The 21,521-nt window shown below is 47.0% G+C and overlaps 1 protein-coding gene across 3 annotated transcripts; it reads left to right on the top strand.

The window, feature by feature from the left end:
• Nucleotides 1-1,327: 1,327 nt before the first annotated feature.
• Syx1a (syntaxin 1A) lies at nt 1,328-18,314 on the top strand. Of its 3 annotated transcripts, none has more exons than XM_078189936.1 (10): nt 1,328-1,712; nt 7,715-7,801; nt 7,923-8,022; nt 10,957-11,031; nt 11,270-11,452; nt 11,547-11,620; nt 11,706-11,843; nt 11,982-12,092; nt 16,230-16,323; nt 17,216-18,314. In XM_078189936.1, exons 1-9 carry the CDS (start codon nt 1,680-1,682, stop codon nt 16,308-16,310), a joined length of 882 nt encoding a protein of 293 aa, XP_078046062.1. In that variant the 5' UTR covers nt 1,328-1,679; the 3' UTR covers nt 16,311-16,323; nt 17,216-18,314. The 3 variants fall into 3 exon arrangements, 2 of the variants coding, with proteins under 2 accessions (XP_078046062.1, XP_078046061.1); XR_013494784.1 differs by having other exon boundaries at nt 1,336-1,712; nt 14,940-16,323; XM_078189935.1 differs by lacking the exon at nt 17,216-18,314 and having other exon boundaries at nt 1,336-1,712; nt 14,940-17,093.
• Nucleotides 18,315-21,521: the final 3,207 nt, after the last annotated feature.

Below are 21,521 nucleotides of genomic sequence, written 5' to 3' on the forward strand. Positions count from 1 at the left end.
AAGTCGATTCAAAAAGATACCCTTCTAGATCGCGATATTCAATGACGAAACCAGGTGTAACGTATGAGAAGCATTTTTAACGGTCGAGCAGGTATGTATATTCACGATGTGCTTAGAACGAGAAATAAGGAAACGTCGAACAGTCCAATTATGTGGAAACATTGAAGAATGGTAAATTGATATTTAATTTAACTAGATGTTGCTGTTTAAATTTAAACTCTAGAGCCGTATTATTACTTTCTCGTCACATCTTATTGCACACTGTTTGTCATTGCTATTGAATCTTTTACAACGTTATTGATTTTATTCAAACGAGATCGTCGTCAGTCATCGTTTACTCGAAAAATATTGCAGTAAATAAATAAATTATGGAATAGTTGATAAAAATTGTAAGATAGTCGTATTTGTATAAATGCTATAGTCTTGCACGTCTTCCGGTTTTATTATAGAATTGTTGCATAGTCTAAAATATGATGTTTCAATTTTGGCGGTTATTCGAAAGCAACAGTTTGTCATTTCAAATTGTACAGTGCTGCCCTCTCGCAGAGATTTTGTAGTACCCGATGGACCTCAAACTGTTAGCAGCTTCAGTGTTTCGCCGTAGATGGTGACATGCACACCTTTTTACTGCATGGCACGTTATGTGTAGGGAAATTAAATATTAAGAAAAACTGATACATTGCATATTTCTAAACAAGTAATTTGCCATGAGCGAATACAATTAATATTGCCGTAAACGTACCGAGCAGCACTATAACAGCATTCTTTTATATATTTTTGTACACGATTCGGAAGGCCGTAACGTGTCATCGAATTCCATAGTCATAACGCACGAAATAGGTGTTTCCCCAGAGGCGCTGCTCTAAAACATGACATGGCGGCAAATATGAAATTTTAATTTGTGACGTTTTTTTTTTATCGAAGTTGATCGCTAATCTATTTAATTATTGAATAGATATCTACACGTGATAAGCAACCGCTCGTTCCACTTGCAATCGTTAAAATCCGAATTGGTCTCTCGGAAACAAATGACGGCACACTTACGCTCTAGTCATACTACTAAATACGTCAAAAGTTGTTCGAATGTTACAATTTAAAAGAAATGTCAACGCAAAAAGTTAACGCGAAGTTGAAGACTCAAGATTTGCGATATAGATTGGTTTCTCGATTATCTTAGGTTTTGCGGAACCTAATCAAATTTGCAACACGTGACGCATGATGCAGACATTAATTTTCAAATTTGGTCAAATAATTCCGTCACCCACGCGTTGGTGACGCAACAATCGAAATGTTAAAGTACGATGTGAATCATCTGATTTGTTCGCAGGTTGATCGCGACAGATGTCGGCTGATTGTGGAGATCGGATAGGGGTGGAAATGAGAGTTGGTGGTTTCGAGAGGTAGGAAATTTAGTCGGGGGGACGCGAGTACTTGTAGGTTCGGGCCTGAGCAGAGTTGACGTCAGCGGCGCGTGCGCGCCACAGTGGACGGCACTGCAGAAGCAGGCGAGTTCGCGAGTATATCGATTTTACGATCGTGTCTCTCGCCGCTAGTGCGTCCGTTTCCTTTAGTTTTTAGTGGCCGTGCTCGTGGTACATGGAGAAAATTGTGAATGGGATTAGTCGCTAGTTGTTTCGCTTCGTACATCCGCTGACTCGCAACCGTTCGTCACCCTCGCCATGACCAAGGATAGATTAGCAGCCCTCGTCGCGGTGAGTGTTCAAGTAGCCTACGTACAATTCAGCGGCGACTACGACGATTCGCCTAAGCGGAGCATTCGGCCCGCTTGTCTGCCACCCAGCTAGCCAGGCCAACATGCTATCAAGCCCGTGTGTTAACGTTTTCTCCCTCCTTCTCGCCCTCTCTCTCTCTTCCCGTCACGGTCGTCTCTCTTTCTTTCTACGGTTCTCCACCGCGTTTTTCCTCGTCTCGTTAACTCGCGCACCGCGCGCTTTCTCTGTCAACTGTCGAAAAAATACGTTCCTTGTTCCCGTATACATGCTCCGTGCACGGTGCGTTCTCTGGTGCCGCTGTCTCTCGCGGGCCTGTCCGCACTCATTGTTATGATTTCCTGGTATTACAGCGGCACGACATCGAGCGAAAAATGATTCAGCTCGCCGTGACAACTCGTGTGCAACTCGTGTCGCCGTTCCCACTCGTTCCCGAGTCGTTTTTCTTGTCGCCGACACTGTTTCTTCGGTGAACCGCGGTTCCGCGAGATTGATGAGATCGATGCCGGAACGAGGAACAAGGAAAAGAGAGGCGACAAACAAGAAAGAAGGCGTTACCGAGGTGTCGGAGACGTGTATGCGCTGACTGTCATCCGTCGAACAGTCGATAGCAGCAGAAAAAGAAAGTTCCCAATCGACGGGCAAAGCCGAGAGATAATTGAACGAATTGACAGATAGATAGCAGAAGATATACGTACGATGCCTCTGTCTCTCTTTTTCTCTCTCTTACTCTATAAATATATGTACATATGTATATACATATATATGCATATACATGCACGTATATACAATTGTCTGTATACATATATATGTGTACATAAACCTAGATACATGCACGTACATATATAATATACATATATGTGTACGTATATATGCATATGTATATGCGATGGATAGAACAGATATTTGGATAGTTGGATAGATAGAGAAAGGAAAATACGTATGTCCATGGATAGATGGAGTGTCAGCGAGAGGAGGAGGGAGGGGGAGGGAGAAACCAGTGGCTCCTGTGGCTGACAGGTGTTCGCCAATATATGTTTTTCGTCATCGTTTATTTCGTAACGATGACAGAATCGCTTCTGACAACCGGCGCGGTCACGTTCGAACACGGATTTCTTCTGGGCGAGTCGGTTTGTCGATTGTTTGGTAGGCTCGACGATCGGCGAATGCTATTATACCTATGTATGTACCAGCAGTGGCAGTCGATGACTCATACGCGTTGACTGACATCCAAGAAAACCTTCTATTATTTGGGCGTATCTGTCGGCGCGGTGCGCATCCGCCATCAATTATTCGTTCATTTTTATCGACTTTGCGCGTTCTATGGATCAATTAAATACGAGTCGAGTGCTCGTCTCCTCCTCTTCTCTCTCTCTCTCTCTCGCTTTCTGCTCTCCTCCCGTTGCCATTCACGTTACATCTCGTTCCGTTTCGGAACCTGTCTCGTCGAACCGTTTACCTCGAATCCTCGAAACCACCTGCGGTGCAAGCAATTCCGGCCTCGACCGCGGCCACGATCTAGACCGCGATCCAGACCGCTCGCGCTCGTTGCTCCGCCGTTGTTCGTTTCTCCGCGAACCTCGATCGTTCTGAATTTCGAGAACTCGATCCGGATCGGCCGGCCGGCCGGTCGGGGGCCCCCCCTTTTCGACCGTGTGTAAATCACCGACTTCCATCCATTCCTACGATCGCGATCCGCGTTCCAATTCTCTCCGAAATCGTAGCGTGGGAATGCGCCGCGTATAGCGATTCCGGGCGAGATAACACGGTCCGGTACATATATAGCAAAGTACCGGAAAGTCTCCGCGCACCCCAGATTTCCGTTTTCCGAACGAATCATCGATATTTGAGCTCCCATAGTTCTGTCAAAACGGGAGTCGCGCGGCGGATAAACCCGGGGGACTGGATTAAATCTTGAGCCTTCGCTATACCCGTCGTTTCATTTTTGTTTCTAACACGGTTTTACATGGTAGAGCAGGCGGAAAGCCGAAGAGACTTGGTTTTATTCGAAAGAGAGAGAGAGAGAGAGAGCGATCTTTTTAGACGTTTTATGGAACGAGGAACAAAGATGTGCAAAGTCTTCCTGCATCTTGTATTGCCGTAAAGTAGGCAACGGAGCACAATCTTTCGTTTAAAGCCCGATGAGATGACTAAAACGAATCGTACACCAATGTCGAAAGGGTTTTTATAAAGGGGGAGGCTTTAATCGTTGCAATGTATTTACGGACGGCTCGGCACGTAACATTTTCAAGAAAGAGCCTCCCTCCTAGTTCCCCAACCTGCGATACGCGTTATGCAAAAGCCTGTTAGAAGACCTTGGCCAGCCTTAAAAATTCATTTCAATCTGAACAGATTCGCCCGATGGAAGAGAAGTTCATTGAAACTCGTAGAACAGGGTTAAAGGACCGCCCTAAAATAATTAATGTCTGCTAAATTGATACCTTACTCAGAGTTCATTATTAAGTATGCAGCGAAGATCGTAGAACTCGAGGGATGAATCGAATCCATAGTTCGAAGTTCGAAAGAGTAGGGGGATAAGTTCTGACGATTTTGAAAAAAAAGACATAAAAATATTTCCGAATAGAAAAGTGTTAAAATCGAAGGAGAATTTCAAGCGAAATTGAACATGGTAAAAAATTTAAATAGGCCGAAACGTAATTGGGCTACGACGACGTCCTGAATCATGAGTTATCTCACCCGGATAATCCGGATTAGGTGGTCTTATGCATAGAATACGATTTCTTTTTCTCCTCTGCGAAGCGGTCTATGATTATTTCGTTACTTTACCTTTCCACTCGCTATATTCACTTCCAAAATGCTATAAACAATTTCCAAAATTTCCATTTGTAAAAAACAGAGTTTAATCGTTAATCTTCTACTTGGAGCGATCGTTCATGTTTTATTTAACATATCGACGGATTATTTATAATTTCGCTATGACCACAGGTATACATTATCGAAAACATATAAAATCTGCTATAGAGCACCGCGACAAAAACATTTTCCATCAATAAAGAGGGTCTCTCCGTATAAACTTTTCCAAGTTCCGACGATCGTTCATTAATCCTTCCATCGCATTTGTCTAATGTACACGCAACACCGTTCCTCGTCCGCAATAAACGCTCGAATAATCATCCGAGTGTACGGTATCTCGGTTTCGTCGGAGCATCTTCTGTCGGGCGTGCGGGGGCACACTCTATTTTTCTTTTGATTTCCCTGTCGCTCTTTGCCTCGGCCGGGCAGATATTATCTCGGCTAGGTGGGAAAAAAAAAATATGGCGATAGGAGGGGGACTCCGTAAGGAGGTGAAGGCATTTTTCCCGTGGCATTGACATAACAGCTCGTTGCTAGTCCCGATAGCTTCGATAACGATGAGTATCGCGCCACGCGTCCCCGACGGCCTCTTTTCTAAAGAGGAGCGACGGAAGAATCGGAGGAAGGAGACGAAGAAGAAGAAAACGACGAGAAAGAAGAGCGTGGTCGAGCGTGGGAGAAACGAAACGCATTGAAACTCGAAAGTTCGACCCGATCGGAGCCCGCGACCAATATTCGACGACGTCTCCTAGCAAATTTTGCTAAGCTCGGCATTTCGTAGGTGGGTTGCTGGATAGCTGGGTTAAGGAGATGGAAACAAAGGCCGAGCAGAGAAGGCGAGAGAGACGAGAGAGAGAGAAAGAGCGAGAGAGAGAGAGAGAGAGAGAGAGAAAGGTCTCGGATGAAAATGGATAGAGGGATGTTCGCTTCACCGATTAATGTCGCGTCTTCGGGAGCTCGGCCGATCGTCGAGAGTCGTTTAGCTGATCGATTCGCGGCAAGAATTATCAGCGAGCATCTCCGAGACAGAAACACTGCGCGCTGTCGCCTCTCGTTGATCCCCGAGGATCAACCGAGATCATCGGGAGCAACCAAGGCGGCGACAAGCCGCGCGAGATTCGACTGCAAGGCCTCGAAGCCTTCAAACCAGATCTCCAATTGCGACATATTAATCGCCGGAGATTCTCCAGGCGATTCTAAATTAGTCGTACAGTCGTCCAATTCAAGTTCAAATCCTCGGATGCGGCTGAAAGACTCGAGGGAGAGAAATGCTCGCGCGATACCGACGCATTTCGACCAACGAACGCGGCGCTGTAAAGGGGTTAACGGATCGGCGCGTCGCTGCAACGAGCGGGCGATTTCGTCTGAAAAATCCGCGTTCCCGGCTTTCTTTCGGTCTCGCCTAAACGAATTTTTCAGCGGCGCCGATTTATCCGCGACTTTGCCCACGGTTCTTTCCGCGATCCTAATCGGACACGATTAATCTCGCGTTCGATGATTCCTTCTTCGATAATGGAGGGGGGTCGGTCGGGTTGGTCGGCCGGCTTTACTTCCCGGCAACCTCGCGATCAGCTTTTCCGAGCAACGATTGCGATCCATATCCGTACGGGCTCGCCCGCGATTTTAACGAAGAGCTCGCGTGCTCGTTGAACGAGAATCGATAACGTAAGTCGGAACGGTTCGCTGATTGCGCGTTGATTGCTCCTTGATCCGTCCACCCCGATAGAGCACAGGGGTGACTTCGGGTTAAGTTTTTCGAGAATCTGATCGAACACGACCGAAATTCGGTTGTGCACCGCCGCCTTGTTCTCTTTTCGAACGGATCCGACGCAACCCTTGTGCCACCCTTCGGGGATTAATCCTCTCGAACCGTTCGATTTCTTAGGCGGAATGGTCGCGCGAGATCTTTAAGTATTCACTGACAACGTAGAAATGTTAAGCGAACGCTTGAAAATCAATACGGACTTAATAAAAAGATAATTACAGCATCGAATGCGCTTAATTTTGTCCAATATATTTTTTAGTTTTGTTAACACTCTCATGCAATAAATGGTAATAATAATAATAGTTTTCGTATGCGAAGGGTTCGGGAGAATGCACCGCTCCCCTTGAATCGAGAGCATCGGGGTACTTTCTCGTTCTGTATGAAATCTATTGAATATTTCATCGGGTTTCCCGCCGAACGGGTGCAAAATTTAGTCCGCCGGCTATACGGTCGCTGTTAGCGTACAGGAGAAGGTTCGACGTCGAGTGGCTATGCAGTTCGCGTTAGAAGGGAAAGGGTTAACGATGATAGCAGCCATCTCGGCGGAGGAACGGCGGTGGTAAGAGGATTTCGCTGCAAGGTCTTTTATCTTGGCTCTAGTATGGAAAATGTTTGACTATAACGGATAACCATCTTGGCCGGGAAAAGCCTGGGTAAAGGGGTTTCGCGCGAGGCCCTTTATCTTGGGCCTGGGGGCGGGAAACTTTGAACGAAGGCACAATACTCGTCGAGAAGAATAACGAATGTCTGCGCGGCTCGTAATTCTTTCCGCGTTGAACCGCTGGCTAAGCCGCGAATTCAAGCGTTTATAAACGAGTTGAAAAAGTATCGATACGTCGTTTCAAACTTGTTAATATTATCGGAGAAACGTAGGGACCGCGACCCTGGTTTCTTGCAACAGGTGCAGAAAATTTGTGTTTCGTATAAAGAACCCTGGGAATCGCTTATTAGCGTTCTATATCACGATCGCGTTTTAGTCAAGGATGCACGAGATGCAACAACGGAACGAGGACGTATCGAACACCTGCAACGCCGACTTCGGCCCGCAATCGCGTCCGCGAAGTTCGCGAATTCAATATGCCGCGAGGGGGGAAACTGTAACAAATAAGAAACGCCGATTGTATGCCGAAACGATACGATTGATCCGCTTCTGGGCTGGCTCTCGCAGTCGGCGCTCTCGAGGATTTTGCGCTGGAACCACCGAGTAATCGAAGTAATTTCTCTGTTCAAGTTACCGCGGAAATCACAAGTAGATATCCTTCAGCTTCTGATTGCGGTATTTCAGTTTAATGATGCTCTACAGAAGAATCTTTATGACGTGGGAGAACTCCCCGGTGGTTCTAGTGCCCGGAGAGATCAGAATAATTGGGAACGGTTCTGTAACGACTAATTGGTTCGGTTTCAGGCCCAGTCGGACGACGATGACGTGGCGGACGATGTGTCCGTCAACGTCGGGGGCCAAGATGACTTCATGACAGAGTTTTTTGCAGAGGTGAGTACGAATTCGCCGGTTTACCATCTTCGTCCTTTTGACCATCCTTTCAATTCGAAAACCGGAGAAGAAGATTCAAACCTACGTGCATAATTTAATAATGTTTTTCGCTCTGATCCAGGTGGAGGAGATCCGTGAAATGATAGACAGGATCCAGACGAACGTCGAGGATGTCAAGAAAAAACACAGTGCCATTTTGTCGGCACCGCAGACCGACGAAAGTGAGTGTCACCGCACGATTCCTTTTGTCTGTCGATCCGATCGTTGCCGATCGGTTACCAACGGGAGAAGCGTCCGTTTCGAACGATTATATTTTCTGGTCGCCGTTCGTAACGCGACGCGTTTCTCGAGATATATATATATTTTTTTATTTGTCTTTGCCTGGGAAAAAATCACCATGGGAAGAGACCGTGAAGCGAGGCAAAGTAGGGAAAATGCGAGTGAATCGACCAAATAAGGGTGCTGGGAAACACGAAGGAATGAGAAGCCGGTAGTCTGGCACCGGTTGCTCTCGTAATCGCGTTCGCGATCATCCCCACACATCCTTGTTTATGTAGATAAAGCTGTGCGATCCTACCGATCGTTTTTTAATACTGTTTAACACTTATGCTACCATGGTTAAAATTGCCAGCTTTTGTTTTACAATTCTATGCTTATTAGAGAGTCTTCCATGGAAATTTTTGACTAAATTATATCATTGTAGCAACCTTTATAATCTAGACGATTTCGATGTTCTCAGTTTTATTAGACAGTTCATGCTAGTTACCAGTTCAGTATTAAATGGAATAGAATGAGATCATTTTTGTATCTTGCAAACTGGGGTAAATGTAGAATTCAACAATAAATCAGCAATTTCCACTTACTGTTATAAGAGGCGTTTCAACGGCACAACGATCTTGCTCCACATTTTGTAGAATAAAGTTACAATAGGGTTTTATCTCGTCGCTACGCCACTGCCCCCGTTTTGGGGGCAAGTGCGGAGTAACTCACACAACGTACAATTTTCTGTCGTTATGTAAATTTGAAGAAAACAATGACGTCAAAGTAAATGTACGTGGAACGGTAACAGTTTAATAATGTTTTTTGCACAGGCAACAGTAACTGTTTCTGTTAGAGATTGAAGATATGCATGTTTTATGTTTAACTTTAGAAAAAGTAATCTGCATTTACCCCGTTTATCGTTATGATATCATTTACTTTTATTCTTTAATTATGTATGAACGTTTCTTCTATTGTAAGAAGTTAACCCTTGCCGATTCGAGACAGGTGTCCAAAAATGGCACGCCGCTATCAGTTACGGTATTCGCACAAAGGCCGTGAAATCGTTCGAAAATATTACGAGCACGTTATAATGTCGAGCATGCTGTAATTACACCATCTCCGCGCGCGCCTCGCCCGTTCTCTAGTTCCGACCGGAGTTAGATCTCGGAAGCAGATCATGTCAACGTACCCGACATTTCCCTCTCGTTCCCTTTCGCCCCTGTTTGTTCCCCGCGAAGGGTAGAGACTCGCCGACGATTGCTTCACGGTTTCGATCGATCTCACGGGCGTGTGTCTAGGTTCGCAAGTCGGCTTCTTCTCTTTCTTCCCGTTTCGTCCGGTTGGACAGCGTTTATCGCGATATCTCCCGTCATTGTTGTCGATCGGGAGGCGAGATTCGCGACGGAGATAGAAATGTCTCGAGAAAAAGCGATAGGACAGAGGGGGGCCGAGGGAGAGAGAAACGGCGTTCTGGCGTTGGCCGACTCGAAGGAGGCGGTCTAGCGAAAAGATCGATGCAGCTCGCCGTTGCTCCTCGAAAGGAGAATATTCGAATCGGGACGGCGGCCGGCGTGGAAAAGGAAAACGCAACGCGTTGCGTCGGAACTCGTCACGCATCCAGCACACCGCGAGATACCATTGCGCGATTATGCCGCGTTCCACGCGATACACCTCGCGATACACCTCGCGATCGATTTCGCGATCGAAACGTATCCCCCCTGGCCCATGATCACGGGCGGTCGATCGATCGTTAAATCCGCCGACTTGTTCGTTGTCACGGCTGCGAACGTGTAAAAGGGACACGGTAGGCCGAAGTAGGTAGGGAGGTGTAGGTGGTAGGTAACGCGGATCGATTTCGCAGCTCAGCGTCGCTGTCCTTCGTGCCCCGTGCACCGCGTTGCGTACCCCCCGGTCCATCGAGCGTGCGATTTCCAGCGAACGAAACCGTCCCGCGGCGAGACAATGTCCCACAGCGTTCGCGAAATTTTTTCTGGGACGGGAAACGCCGGCCGCGATTCGATCGAATTCGAGCGTGTCCCGCGTATCCCGAGCGTGGCGAGGTCTCGAGAGGCCATAGAAGTAGGTCTGGCACGTTTCCACCCTGTATTAACCCAATTCCATCGAGCACCCTCGACGCAGGGGAATACGTGCCCCTCCCTCGTCCTCGTCCTCGTACCCTTGCCGCGAAACAGCCTTGCCCCCCACCGCCGCCGATTCTCTTGCACGAAGCGTTCAACGAACCCACCTGATCCGCCGACAAGTGGTCACCGATCCCAACATTACTCCTTTTCGAATGACGAGCGATGCATTGTCTTTTAGGAAAACTATCTTTGGACGAATGTTCCGCATTTTAATTAACCATTAACGAAAACTCCACATTTTTGGATCTATACCATGAACTGTTATCTAGTCAGCTACAAATCATGCACAAGTCAATTTTAAATCCAAGCCAGAAATTTCGTGCTGAAAAGCTTGCAACGACTGTACCTATTCCCAGGGTCTTCGCCCTTTCACCGAAGCCGCTGCATCATCCTCTATCTATAGCCACTTTCATATGATTCTCGAAAAGCCTATATTGCGAAATGGCCTTCCGAGATCATACAGAATTCATTCTTGCACAAGGACAAGAAGCCGATTCTGACTCCAAGTCACGAATCTCTCGCTGAATGTCTCACGAAGACTTGTATTTCTCATCCTGAATCCATTATCGTATACTGAAAAGAAACGTGATCCCGTCATAAAATATAATTTCTCCAAAAGTTACGTAGATGTGCTACTGTTGCGTCGATCCCCTCCGTTCGCATGAGTGGAGTGAATTAGTCGGAACAGGCAAACCCTGTAGACGTAAATGGTTGTCGATTGCTGACCAAATGCTCCCTAATTGTTTGTTGCAGAGGTCAAGATGGAACTGGAGGACCTTATGTCGGACATTAAGAAGACGGCCAACAAAGTCAGAGCCAAGTTAAAGGGTAAGCTATATTGAAATCGGCGTTCGTTCCTCTGGATCGTTACGCCTTGAATATGACTAACTTTTTCTGCTCTCTGGCAATGGAGGAGGTATTGGATTGTCGGGAAAGTTTAGCGAAATCTTACAAAATTGTGAAAGATGAAGGTAGACGATCGCCAAAGAATTTTGGTGACAATCCACTGTCCTCCGACTGTCTGGGAAGAATACAATTCTAACGAACCGTTTGTCTCGATGTACAGTGATAGAGCAAAATATCGAGCAGGAAGAGCACACAAACAAATCGTCGGCGGATCTCAGGATACGCAAGACACAGCACTCGACGCTGTCCAGGAAGTTCGTCGAGGTGATGACGGAGTACAATCGGACGCAGACCGATTACAGAGAGCGATGCAAGGGAAGGATACAGCGACAGCTGGAAATCAGTAAGCTCGCGTTTCTTTCGCTAGTCGCGTAAACCATAGACGCGATCATAGCGATCCGTTACCCTCTAACCGAGCGATATTTCGCCGCTTGCAGCGGGAAGAACGACCACCAACGAGGAACTCGAGGAAATGTTGGAACAGGGAAATCCGGCCGTGTTCACGCAAGGGGTAAGAATCGTTCTCTTAACTGTAACTATTATCACGTTTCTTGGAGCAATTCCCACTCACGCCGACTATCCCCGTTTACCCGCAGATCATCATGGAAACGCAACAAGCGAAACAAACGCTCGCAGATATTGAGGCTCGTCACGCCGATATCATCAAATTAGAGAACTCGATTAGGGAGCTCCACGACATGTTCATGGACATGGCCATGCTTGTGGAGAGTCAGGTAACTCCACCTGTAATATGCTAGCTGGACAAGATCTTATTTATATGATGCGCAGGATCAGAGTTTTAAGTTTTGTCTAGCTAGCATATATGATTTTATCTTAATGAACAGCCAGAACCGACGCTTTCCTAATTTCAGGGCGAGATGATAGATCGCATAGAGTACCACGTAGAGCACGCAGTGGACTACGTGCAGACAGCTACTCAGGACACAAAGAAAGCACTCAAGTATCAAAGCAAAGCCCGACGGGTGAGTGCGTCACCTGTTTTGCCCAAATCCATTGATCTTCCATTTATCTCTGATTGGTCAAATTTTGTTTCTCTCCTCGGTATTTTTTGTTCCTACAAATTTTACAGCAACGCTTCCCGTTGTCCCGTATTCCCCTTCTGTTTGGTTGTATCGCGTTCGATATCCTCTATGCTTTTTCGTACTACCGCTCTCACTTTCTCTCTATCTCTCTCTTCCTATAGCCTGTCTCTATTGTTTATCTGTGTGCGTTTCATACGAATATAACTTGAAACCACGTTGACTTCCGGTTTCCGGCCGTATTTCGGCGACGCTATTTTAATGTTTCTAAGCGCGTTAATATTCCTCTTATCGAATCGCTGCTCGCATATATGTATGCCGATCTGCACCGCATAGCCAGACTGTCCTAAATCATCGTTGACCCTTCGACGATGGGACCTGGATCTATTTTAATCCAGAGCATATAAATCGTAGCTTGATTATTTAATTTTTGACAATTACGTTAAATGAATAGGTGTTATTACGAACAATAGTCTGAACAATAATATAATTGGTGAATAACTCTGAGAATTGTACAGTTACGAAACAGGTTCGCCATCCGAGGGTTAAAAATGATTTCTACAAGTGTGATTTAACGCGCTCTGGCTCTGGCAGGTTGCAGAAACGTGAAATGTCGTTACATGTATACGGACGAGCGTGCACGTACATAGTTGCAACGTTTGTATCACCCCAGCGTGTTTCGCCAGTGTTAACTCATGGTTAGTTAACACTGGAAATATCACCGGCGATCGCCGGGAGACCTTCGAAATAATTTCGCGCAACGATTGTCGGCAGAAAAGTGTCTTTCCAATTTCAACGATTACGAGATAGTTCTCTGCCGCCGATAAATGGTACGTGGTACAAGCGGATGCACACGCATCGTCGTATAAATGTAGATATGCGTCTCTCTATCTGTGTGTCGCTCTGTCCTGTTGAACGTGAGTGTGCTAATTGTGCCTCCGTCCCTGAACTGTTTGTCTCCGTTCGTACTATTAAAACGTCTGCGTATTACTAATCTATGCTCTCTCACCGACTAACTAACTCTAGCGTTCTCGATTCGGTTGTCGTCGTTGTCGATCGGTCGAGAAGCGCGGCCTGCTGTTTTCCGCTTTTCTTGGGGGTTACATAGACGCGCTGCGCTGCGCTGCTTTGCGCTGCTTTGCGATATTCTATCAATGGCAGATTCGTGTGCGAGCGGCGCAACGCAGTTTCATTTTTCTACACGACTGTGTGTATGTTTATTACTCTCTACCCGTTCATCTGTACACCTGTACTATATGTCTGTGTATACATACTCTGTAAACACGTGTCGATGTGATTTAGTCGTGTGGTCGCGTGCGTTCGTGTACGCGTGTATCTAGACCAGGGGTTGGAAACGGTTACGATATCGATTTCACTCTTTCAAACAGTTACGGAGAACCGATATTCTAAATTTCGAAACAACTGTTGCGAGGGTTCCCGATATCTCTGCGGCTAACATTGTACATACCCGCGTAAAAGAATGCGCTTCGTAGCTCTTGAATCGGGGCCAGGTAGTGAAATGCTATTCAGACTGAATCGTGGTAACTTTTGTCTTTGGTTCTTGACCGTATTGTTACGTTTTCCCAGAAATCTCTACTTCGATTACAACAAAACAGTACTTAAATAAAAATATATTTTCGTTCTTAAAATTTTTGTACAGATTGACATACATTTGGCGTACGATGTTAGCTACGATTCGCTGTAAAATTTCGGTTCCTCGTAACAGTTGTAGGTATCTCCCATGGTCATTGACTAAACTGTTGGACAAATCTAGTCAATGTACATACACGGACACATAGATTATCCGCTACTGTTCTAATCTGCACCATCCTACAAGAATGATTAACAGCCCGTTTCGTGTGAAGTCCTAATCTCGATTGACCTTCCTTCTCGTTTGTATAGAGATTTTGGTAGACCGACTCCGAAATACACGCGCACGACACGCGTCGCGAGTCGATGTCCCCTTGGGTGTTGTCATCGACCTTTAGCCGATCGTCCGAGCCAATCACCGATGCGTTTTCGTTCGATTCCGATTCCCAAGAATCTCCAGCCTTCTCTTCCTCTTTGCTACACGGCAGGACAAGTGAATGGATCTCTCTGGTTTGACTGCGATCGCGATCAACCTTAAGGGAGAAGGATCAATGTTCGTAAGAACGAATCGATTCGCGACCTCGTATCGCCTCTGGCGATTTCTTTAAGTTTTTCGTGAATCGGTTCTCGATGCTGCCGGTCACGGAAAGAAATCGACCGTCGTTGGAAGTGACACCGAAACGCATCGGTTAAACGCGTATCAAGTACAAACGCTCGTTGTGCTTTTCTCTCTCTATCTATCTCTCTCTTTCTCTATGTCCGTTCCCTTACTCTCTCATCTCTCTCTTTTTCCCTTCTCTCTCTCTGTCTCTCTATCCCTCTGCCTGTCTGCCTTTCTATCCGTCTGTTTGTACAGCCACTCGTTCGCTCACTGACCGTTGTTTGTTCACTCGTTGTTCTTCTTGACTGTGCAAGCATATCGATATCTCGTGTCTCGCTTGTGACTGGACCGAATCGTTGCGTCGCAACTATGACACACACGTACATCGATGTTCCTTTAGAATTCTGGTGTTTTTTAATATGCAAGCTTTGTTACACACATACTTGACTTACTCGGCTACCCGATTATATTCTCGTTGCGTCGTCTCTTCGTCGTCCTCGTGGTGTGTTGCCATCGTCGAGCTGTGTACCGTTTTGTTCCCCCGTCGTTGTGCGACGATCTCTTATGCGCATCGTATGCTTTGTTCTTTCTGTCCACAGAAAATGATCTTCATCATAATCTGCGTGTTAATAGCGGCCGTGATATTAATCTCCATAATAATAGCGAGCGTTCCTGGAAGCTAAAGTGCCGATACCAAGCGCGATAGAATCGGGGCGTATGGGGGAGGATCCGGGGATGATGCGTGTTCCGTTCGTCGTGGGATTGTGCGAGAGTGAAACGATACGACGTGGGATATCTGAACGGATAGGATAACAAGTAGAATAGATTAGGATAGGATACGGTAGGACAGGACCGGGACGAGGGCGGGTCGACACGAAGGAGTCCCGTACGAAGAAGTGTTCTCTCTGCCAAAGGAAATCGTCTGGCCCGCTCACCCTCCTCCTGTTCCTAGTTCGCCTCGTTCTCCACGTTCTTTATCTTGTACACCTTGGTCACCTTGGGCACCTTGGTCTCCGACTAGAAACGATTCGTCGCCCGTTCACGTTGCGTTTCGTCGACCAACGGTTCTCGATCTCGCCGTCGTCGTGTTCCTTCCCGTTTGTCTTGTCGATAAATAGCAGCGCCAGTCGGTCGCCCCGCCGCTTTCCCTCGATTTCCGTTCATTCAACTTGATTTCCTCGTCCAAGGCAAGGGGTTGACACACGCAGCAGCTACCTCTAACCAACGCGGACACACGCGTTCTCATTTTTTTCGTCCTTGTAATCATTCCGTCGCGTTCAACGAACGATCGAGCAACGACGCGAGCGTACAGATCCTCAGCGGTCTGCAACGATGATCAACGAGAGGAACGGCGCTCGACATTTTCCTCTCGGCGAGCGCAAGCACGCAGGAATGCCAGGGACACGGAGGGATAGTATTGCGAGCATTTTGGGACGCGCGACAACCGAAACGAGCTACACACGGGAAATCGGTACTGAGAACGATCGGTACTCGCGAGCCCTGATGGTCGCGAGCGGCTGCGATCCCGCTCGCGTCATCTATTATGTACATAACCGCATTTGTATAGAACAGATAATAATAATTACGATTTACCAACGGCGTGGTTGTAACTGTAGCCGCGAGCGCGGTAAAAAAATTGTTAGTGTTCGTCTGCTTAGCGTAACATGGCCCATCAAAGATTGTTAGAAAGATTGTCGAATGGGACAGAGTTCAGCGGAGGCACTGGATGATGCGGTTAAGCGATTCGAGAGGCATCGGTGGAGTACGCAGCCATCGTAGCGAGCGAAGAAGACTACCGTCCTCGATTAGAGTATCGACAAATACGCGTCGGCGAAACTTCTTTTAACCGATTGTTGTGTTTTATGCCGCTCCGATGATGCCGAGCGTAGAAGAAGATCATGATCATGATATGCGTCGCCATACTTGTCGTCGTTCTGGCCACCACCGTCGCTGGATACTTTGGACTGTGAACGCCGCAAACAGGTACCTCTTTGCCTGCACTTTCTTAGATGCGAGAGTTGCTAGATTTGAAAGAGGAGCGAGACGATCAGCACGTTGTTTAAAACAGCGTACTTTTCTTTTGTTGTATGGGCGACGAGCATGCATCACAGTACTTCATGAAAGCACTTTTGTCTTATCGGCAATCGTATCGTTTGTTTCACTTCTCTGATAGCTTTATAATTGAAATCGAGATGCAAAAAACTTTTGTAGTACATTGATACCAAAGCATGCCGAAGGAACACGTAATTCTTTGAATGCACGGTGTTGAAATCGTCATTGCTACTGTCATAGCGTGAGATACAGAATCGCATCTTCATATTGCTCGGATGCAATTTTTGACGTAGAGAAAGAAATTAGTAAAACTCACGGTAGGTTTAGTGTAAACAATAGTTGCTAGTTCTGCAAATGCCTTCTTCTGGTTAAATGGACTTACGACTTTTTTCCTTTCGTGAAGTAGTAGTTGCGTGATTTACCCACACTTTTATGCTCGGCAAATGGACTTGAATCAATCAAAGGTAAACTGCACGCGGATTTAGATATTTGTACATTAAAATAACAGACGGATTCGTAAAGCGTTTCTCGCTGGACAGATCGTCGTAAATACTAATGTCGACGCCGTTTATGGAAACGAGGATGACAGAAACATAAAAACAACTGTGTCTTGCTTTTTCGCAGCTCTATGTTTGAGATGAAGAAAGTGAAACCTGCATCTGTAGATTTCAGAACGAAACAAACTAAATAAATAATGTTAAATTCATCAACTTAAATTTATGTTAGCGTATAGAACCTATAAGTGGCAACTACAGGAGGTGCCACGAAAGACCTTGGAATGAATGATGAGTGGTGGGTTAACCCGGAGTGGTTGGTGTTACAGAGCAGTCCAAAGACGTCGCCGTCGTGTGTACGAGTGCGAGTGTGAACCACCGGCAGCATGTTAACCCAGGTAAAGCGGGCCGAAACGCAGGACACCGGACTGTTTCGGAGTCGAACGATCGCCAAGGTCCGCCCGGTCGACGTCGGAAGCGTCGACTGTCCCGTCGACTGTCCCGCCGACGATGCGGTAGCCAGCAGCCTCCACGTCCTCGTCGACGAGCATCGCTTCTCGTTTCGGCCTCGGTCGTCGTCCAAATAATCCTGCTGTTGCTTGTCCACGAAAAATATCGGCCGCCGAACGACAGTGGAACAACGAGTAGAGGAACGTCACCGCCATCGTCGCCGTCATCATCACCGTCATCATCACCCAGTTCACCGGCGCCATCCCCATCGAGATCATGGAGATCATCGAAATCATCGAGATCATCGCCACAACCGCCGCTGTCGTATGCACGATCGTCGTTCGTCGCGACTGCGCCGACCTCGGCGAAATCGTATCCGTCTCGTTCGATTCCCAGCGAATCCGCGACCGATCTTGATAGATCGACAAGGTCGTGGCCCGGTCCCGCGATCGTCGGTGTTCTATTAGACGCGTTCTCTCGCCCGCCTGGGCCGCTGATTCTCTTCTCTGTCGTTTCCGCTCGTCGCGTGTCGTCAACGGATTCGGCTGGAACCGACGCAGACGCGACGCGATCATCCGTCGCAGCGACGGAAGGGAATCGCCCTCGAGCAGGGCTGGCTTGCTCGATCGTCGTTCTCCTGCGGTTGTGTGGAAACACCACAGTCTTGGCGTGCCAGAGCCGTTCGGCCTATCATCGCGTACCAAACGGCGATCGGATCAACTGCTCGTGTCCGAGTCGACGATTATTACCTGGCGATTCGATAATCGCGAACCTATGGTTCGACTTCCCCGTACCGCGACAACAAACTGTCTCTTTTCACTCTTACTGTCTCTCACTCTGTCTCTCTTTTTCTCTCACTCTCTTTCTCTGTACTTTGACCTCACTTTTTTTCTACGCCTGGTTTCTTTACGCTTCTCATTTTTTATTCTCAAACGGAATCGCCCGTTGGGACGCGTTCCGTCGGCCGTAACGTTTAATCGAGCTTGAATATCCGAGTCCGTCTCGCGGGAGAAGAAACTCGCGTACGACAATAATCGTCGTCGTCTCCGTTCCAACGATCCATTTCTACGAACCCGGGATTTTCTTCTTTCGAGAGACAGGGCTCCGTAGCTTCTCGCGTTTCTCGGTTGTATCGTAGAGGAGGTGAGGAAACAGTCGATAGGATCGTGCGTTCGCTACATATCATGTACGTCGTCTGCGAGGTGAATATCCGTTTGTTCCGCTTGAATCTCGAGACTCGTTCGGAGTTTGGTATAATCGAAGATGCGAACGCTGCCAGTCACGTTTCGCAGCCAGATGAAATCCAATATCTCACTCGGTGGAGAAGCGCGAACAATCCGCTTTCGAGCCTCTGGAACGCGATAGAACGTCTTTGGTTTGCCCAAAACTTTTCTCCGCACTTTCTGTTGCTGCCACCGACGCAAGCGAAGCGAACTATTGTCCAATGTCCAACGTGTCCAGCGTATCGTTCGCCGAACTACGGCAGGGATGTGGACTTATGACAACGACGACGATGACGACGACGAGGAGCGTAATTACGTCCCAATTATTGTCGCGCCACGACAGAATCTATGTTCTTTCCCTAGTCGAAATCATTTTGTACGATAGAGCCTCGTGCGGTATGATATAATATAGAAGTTTACGTTTCCGATTTCTAATCGTTTGAGGCTTCGTAAAATTCCGTGTTACTTATTGTAGACTCTAATTTATTGTGCAAGCGTTTAACAACGATTTTGTCGATGCGCGAAATTGGAATGCGGACTCAGGCGCTTCGCGGATGCGGCGTAACCGTTTGTTTTTGTCGCTTCGATGATTTTGGACCGGCGGCGCGCCGTCGATCGGTAGAGGAATTGGTTCAGAGCCGGGATAACAGATCACAATCTCCGCAAAGATTGCGCTCGCATGTGCGTGCGTCGTCTTTTTCAATATGCATATATATAAATATATATCGGTCTTTTTCTCTCGCCGCGCCGTGTTCGAGAACAAACGCCGGAAGAGGCTTAGCGGATGCGACGCAGAATTGAAAAGGGAAGCTACGCGCGAGAAAGGGGAAATGAGGTGGTGTCTATAAAGCTGCAGCAATAATATAATATAGGTGTTATGGGGAAATAATTAACGGTAATACAAACGTCGATGATAATATCTGGGTCGTACCGATGTACCGTACGTACGCGAAAAATGTATACAAGCGTATATAAGTACACAGAGCCACACGAGCGGGGAGATGCGTTCGCGCGCCCGAAACTACACTCTACACACACAAGAACACGCCCACACATAATACATACACATACACGACGAACATCAAAGAGTCACGGTAAACATATACATACACTAGAGATACGTGAGCGAGAGCGCATGCACACACATAGAAAAGTCATACCGTACACGTACACACATGAGAAGATGAACACAGAGAAACACACGCGTGCACACGTACATGCAAACACTCACGCGTTACATGTATATATGAATAGTTAGTCGGCACAGTCGAAAAGAGTAATATATTAACGATAATAATTTATTATTCGCGACGCCTGTTGCTCGTGAACTATCAATTAACTAATCGCTTTTCGAGCAAGGAACGAGCGACGTTCGTGTTAATGTTTTGTTGATTATATTATATGAACGTTGAGGTACCATATATTTAAAAAGATTATGGGTTAATGTTTCAAAATGATATAACGATAAAAAAAAGATGAATTTCCGCATTCCGCAGGGCGGTCGTGTACGCCGGCACGCGCTCGCCTCGCCTCGCTTCGCCTTACTTCGATAAAGCAAAAGTAACAGAGAACAAAAAATAACAGAAAACAGAAAAAGGAAAATGGCGATAAACCGAGCGACGCGATGCCGCGTGCCGCCGACGACTATTATAAAACGATTATTATATCGTAACGAATCATGAATAGAGACGAAGAAATATGATATGAAACAAGCGGAAGGAAAGTACGACGCGTTTAACGATGACGATCACGAAGACGAAGAGGACGATACTAATGATAAACGATAAAACTACCGATACTTAAAGAATCACTTTGCATTGTACAGAGGCATAATAATTGTTAGTTTATAGATAGTTACGTTGCCACGATCTATTTACTTGATCATTCGTTAACGAATAACGATGAACGTTTACGTGTAATCCCTCTGCGACGAGCCGAAGAGATCGTCGGTAAGCAACTGCGCGTCCGCTCGATCACGACAAGATCCGACTCCGTGATCGGGAACGATCGAGCAACGCGCGTGTATCGTGTTCAGTGTTCCGTCGACGAAATCGACGCTCCCGTTCGCGTTCGAACCTCTCGTTATTCCGCTGATCGCGATCGAGAGATTTCTCTCTTTTTCTTTCCATCGATCTTACTCTAACGAACGATCGAAGAAATTCTTTCTCTCTCTCTCTCTCTCTCTTTATGCATTTCTCTGTCTGTCTCTGCTGTTCTCTGTTCGCGAGAGATTCGATAGCTCCCCCTAATCGCCATCTTGTATCACGCCAGCCGATTCCAGTATTTAATCGTTGTAGCACTCGGCAGCGGAACCACACTCTTGGAAATCTCTCGACGCGTTCGGTACCCACCGTGTAACCTCCGAGCTGATCGTTCCATTCCTGTGTATCACCGATCGATCGATTGACCTTCGATCCCTTGGCGAATCTTCGCGATAGGAATTGAAGAAATCGAACCGCGCGCTTAATCATCATCGAACGTTTCTGCCGGGGTTGTCGAACGACAACCGTACGCGGCACTCGGTTTGGCCTAACGAACGAACTTACTTGTTTTATCTCCTCCGTGTCTTTTTCTCTCTCTCTCTTTCTGTCTCTCTTTCTCTCACCCCTCTAGCTATCTCTCGTTCTGTCCGTTCTCGCGTTCTTCGCTAGGCGACGCACAGTAGATTCGAATTTATCGGCTCGGGAATCGGGGAGGCACGGTTCACGGGGACCGTGAGATGTTCTAAGAAATGGCCTTTGGTTATTGGGAACGTTGAATAAGAGAAAGAGCGGGAGAGGGTGAGAGATGGAGATCACAATTGGAAACAGGATTCGCGCAAGGGAGCCGCGAAACAACCGAGCCGAACGAACGATCGGCGACGGATAGAACGAGGGCACGACAATATCGGGATCGAGAGGATCGAACAAAGAGGGCAGTGAAGGGAGGGTTTGTCCGGGGGAGGAAAACCGCGACGGAGCAG

This window comes from Augochlora pura, chromosome 9 (genome assembly GCF_028453695.1).
Source record: "Augochlora pura isolate Apur16 chromosome 9, APUR_v2.2.1, whole genome shotgun sequence".
Taxonomy (NCBI): Eukaryota; Metazoa; Arthropoda; class Insecta; order Hymenoptera; family Halictidae; genus Augochlora; species Augochlora pura.

Bases quoted from the DNA above. Each gene is read 5' to 3' on its own strand.
- Syx1a (XM_078189935.1), top strand. From the start codon at position 1,680: ATGACCAAGGATAGATTAGCAGCCCTCGTCGCG. The intron at 8,023-10,956 runs GTGAGTGTCACC...TGTTTGTTGCAG, and splicing joins GGCACCGCAGACCGACGAAA to AGGTCAAGATGGAACTGGAG. The intron at 12,093-14,939 runs GTGAGTGCGTCA...TTCTGTCCACAG, and splicing joins ATCAAAGCAAAGCCCGACGG to AAAATGATCTTCATCATAAT.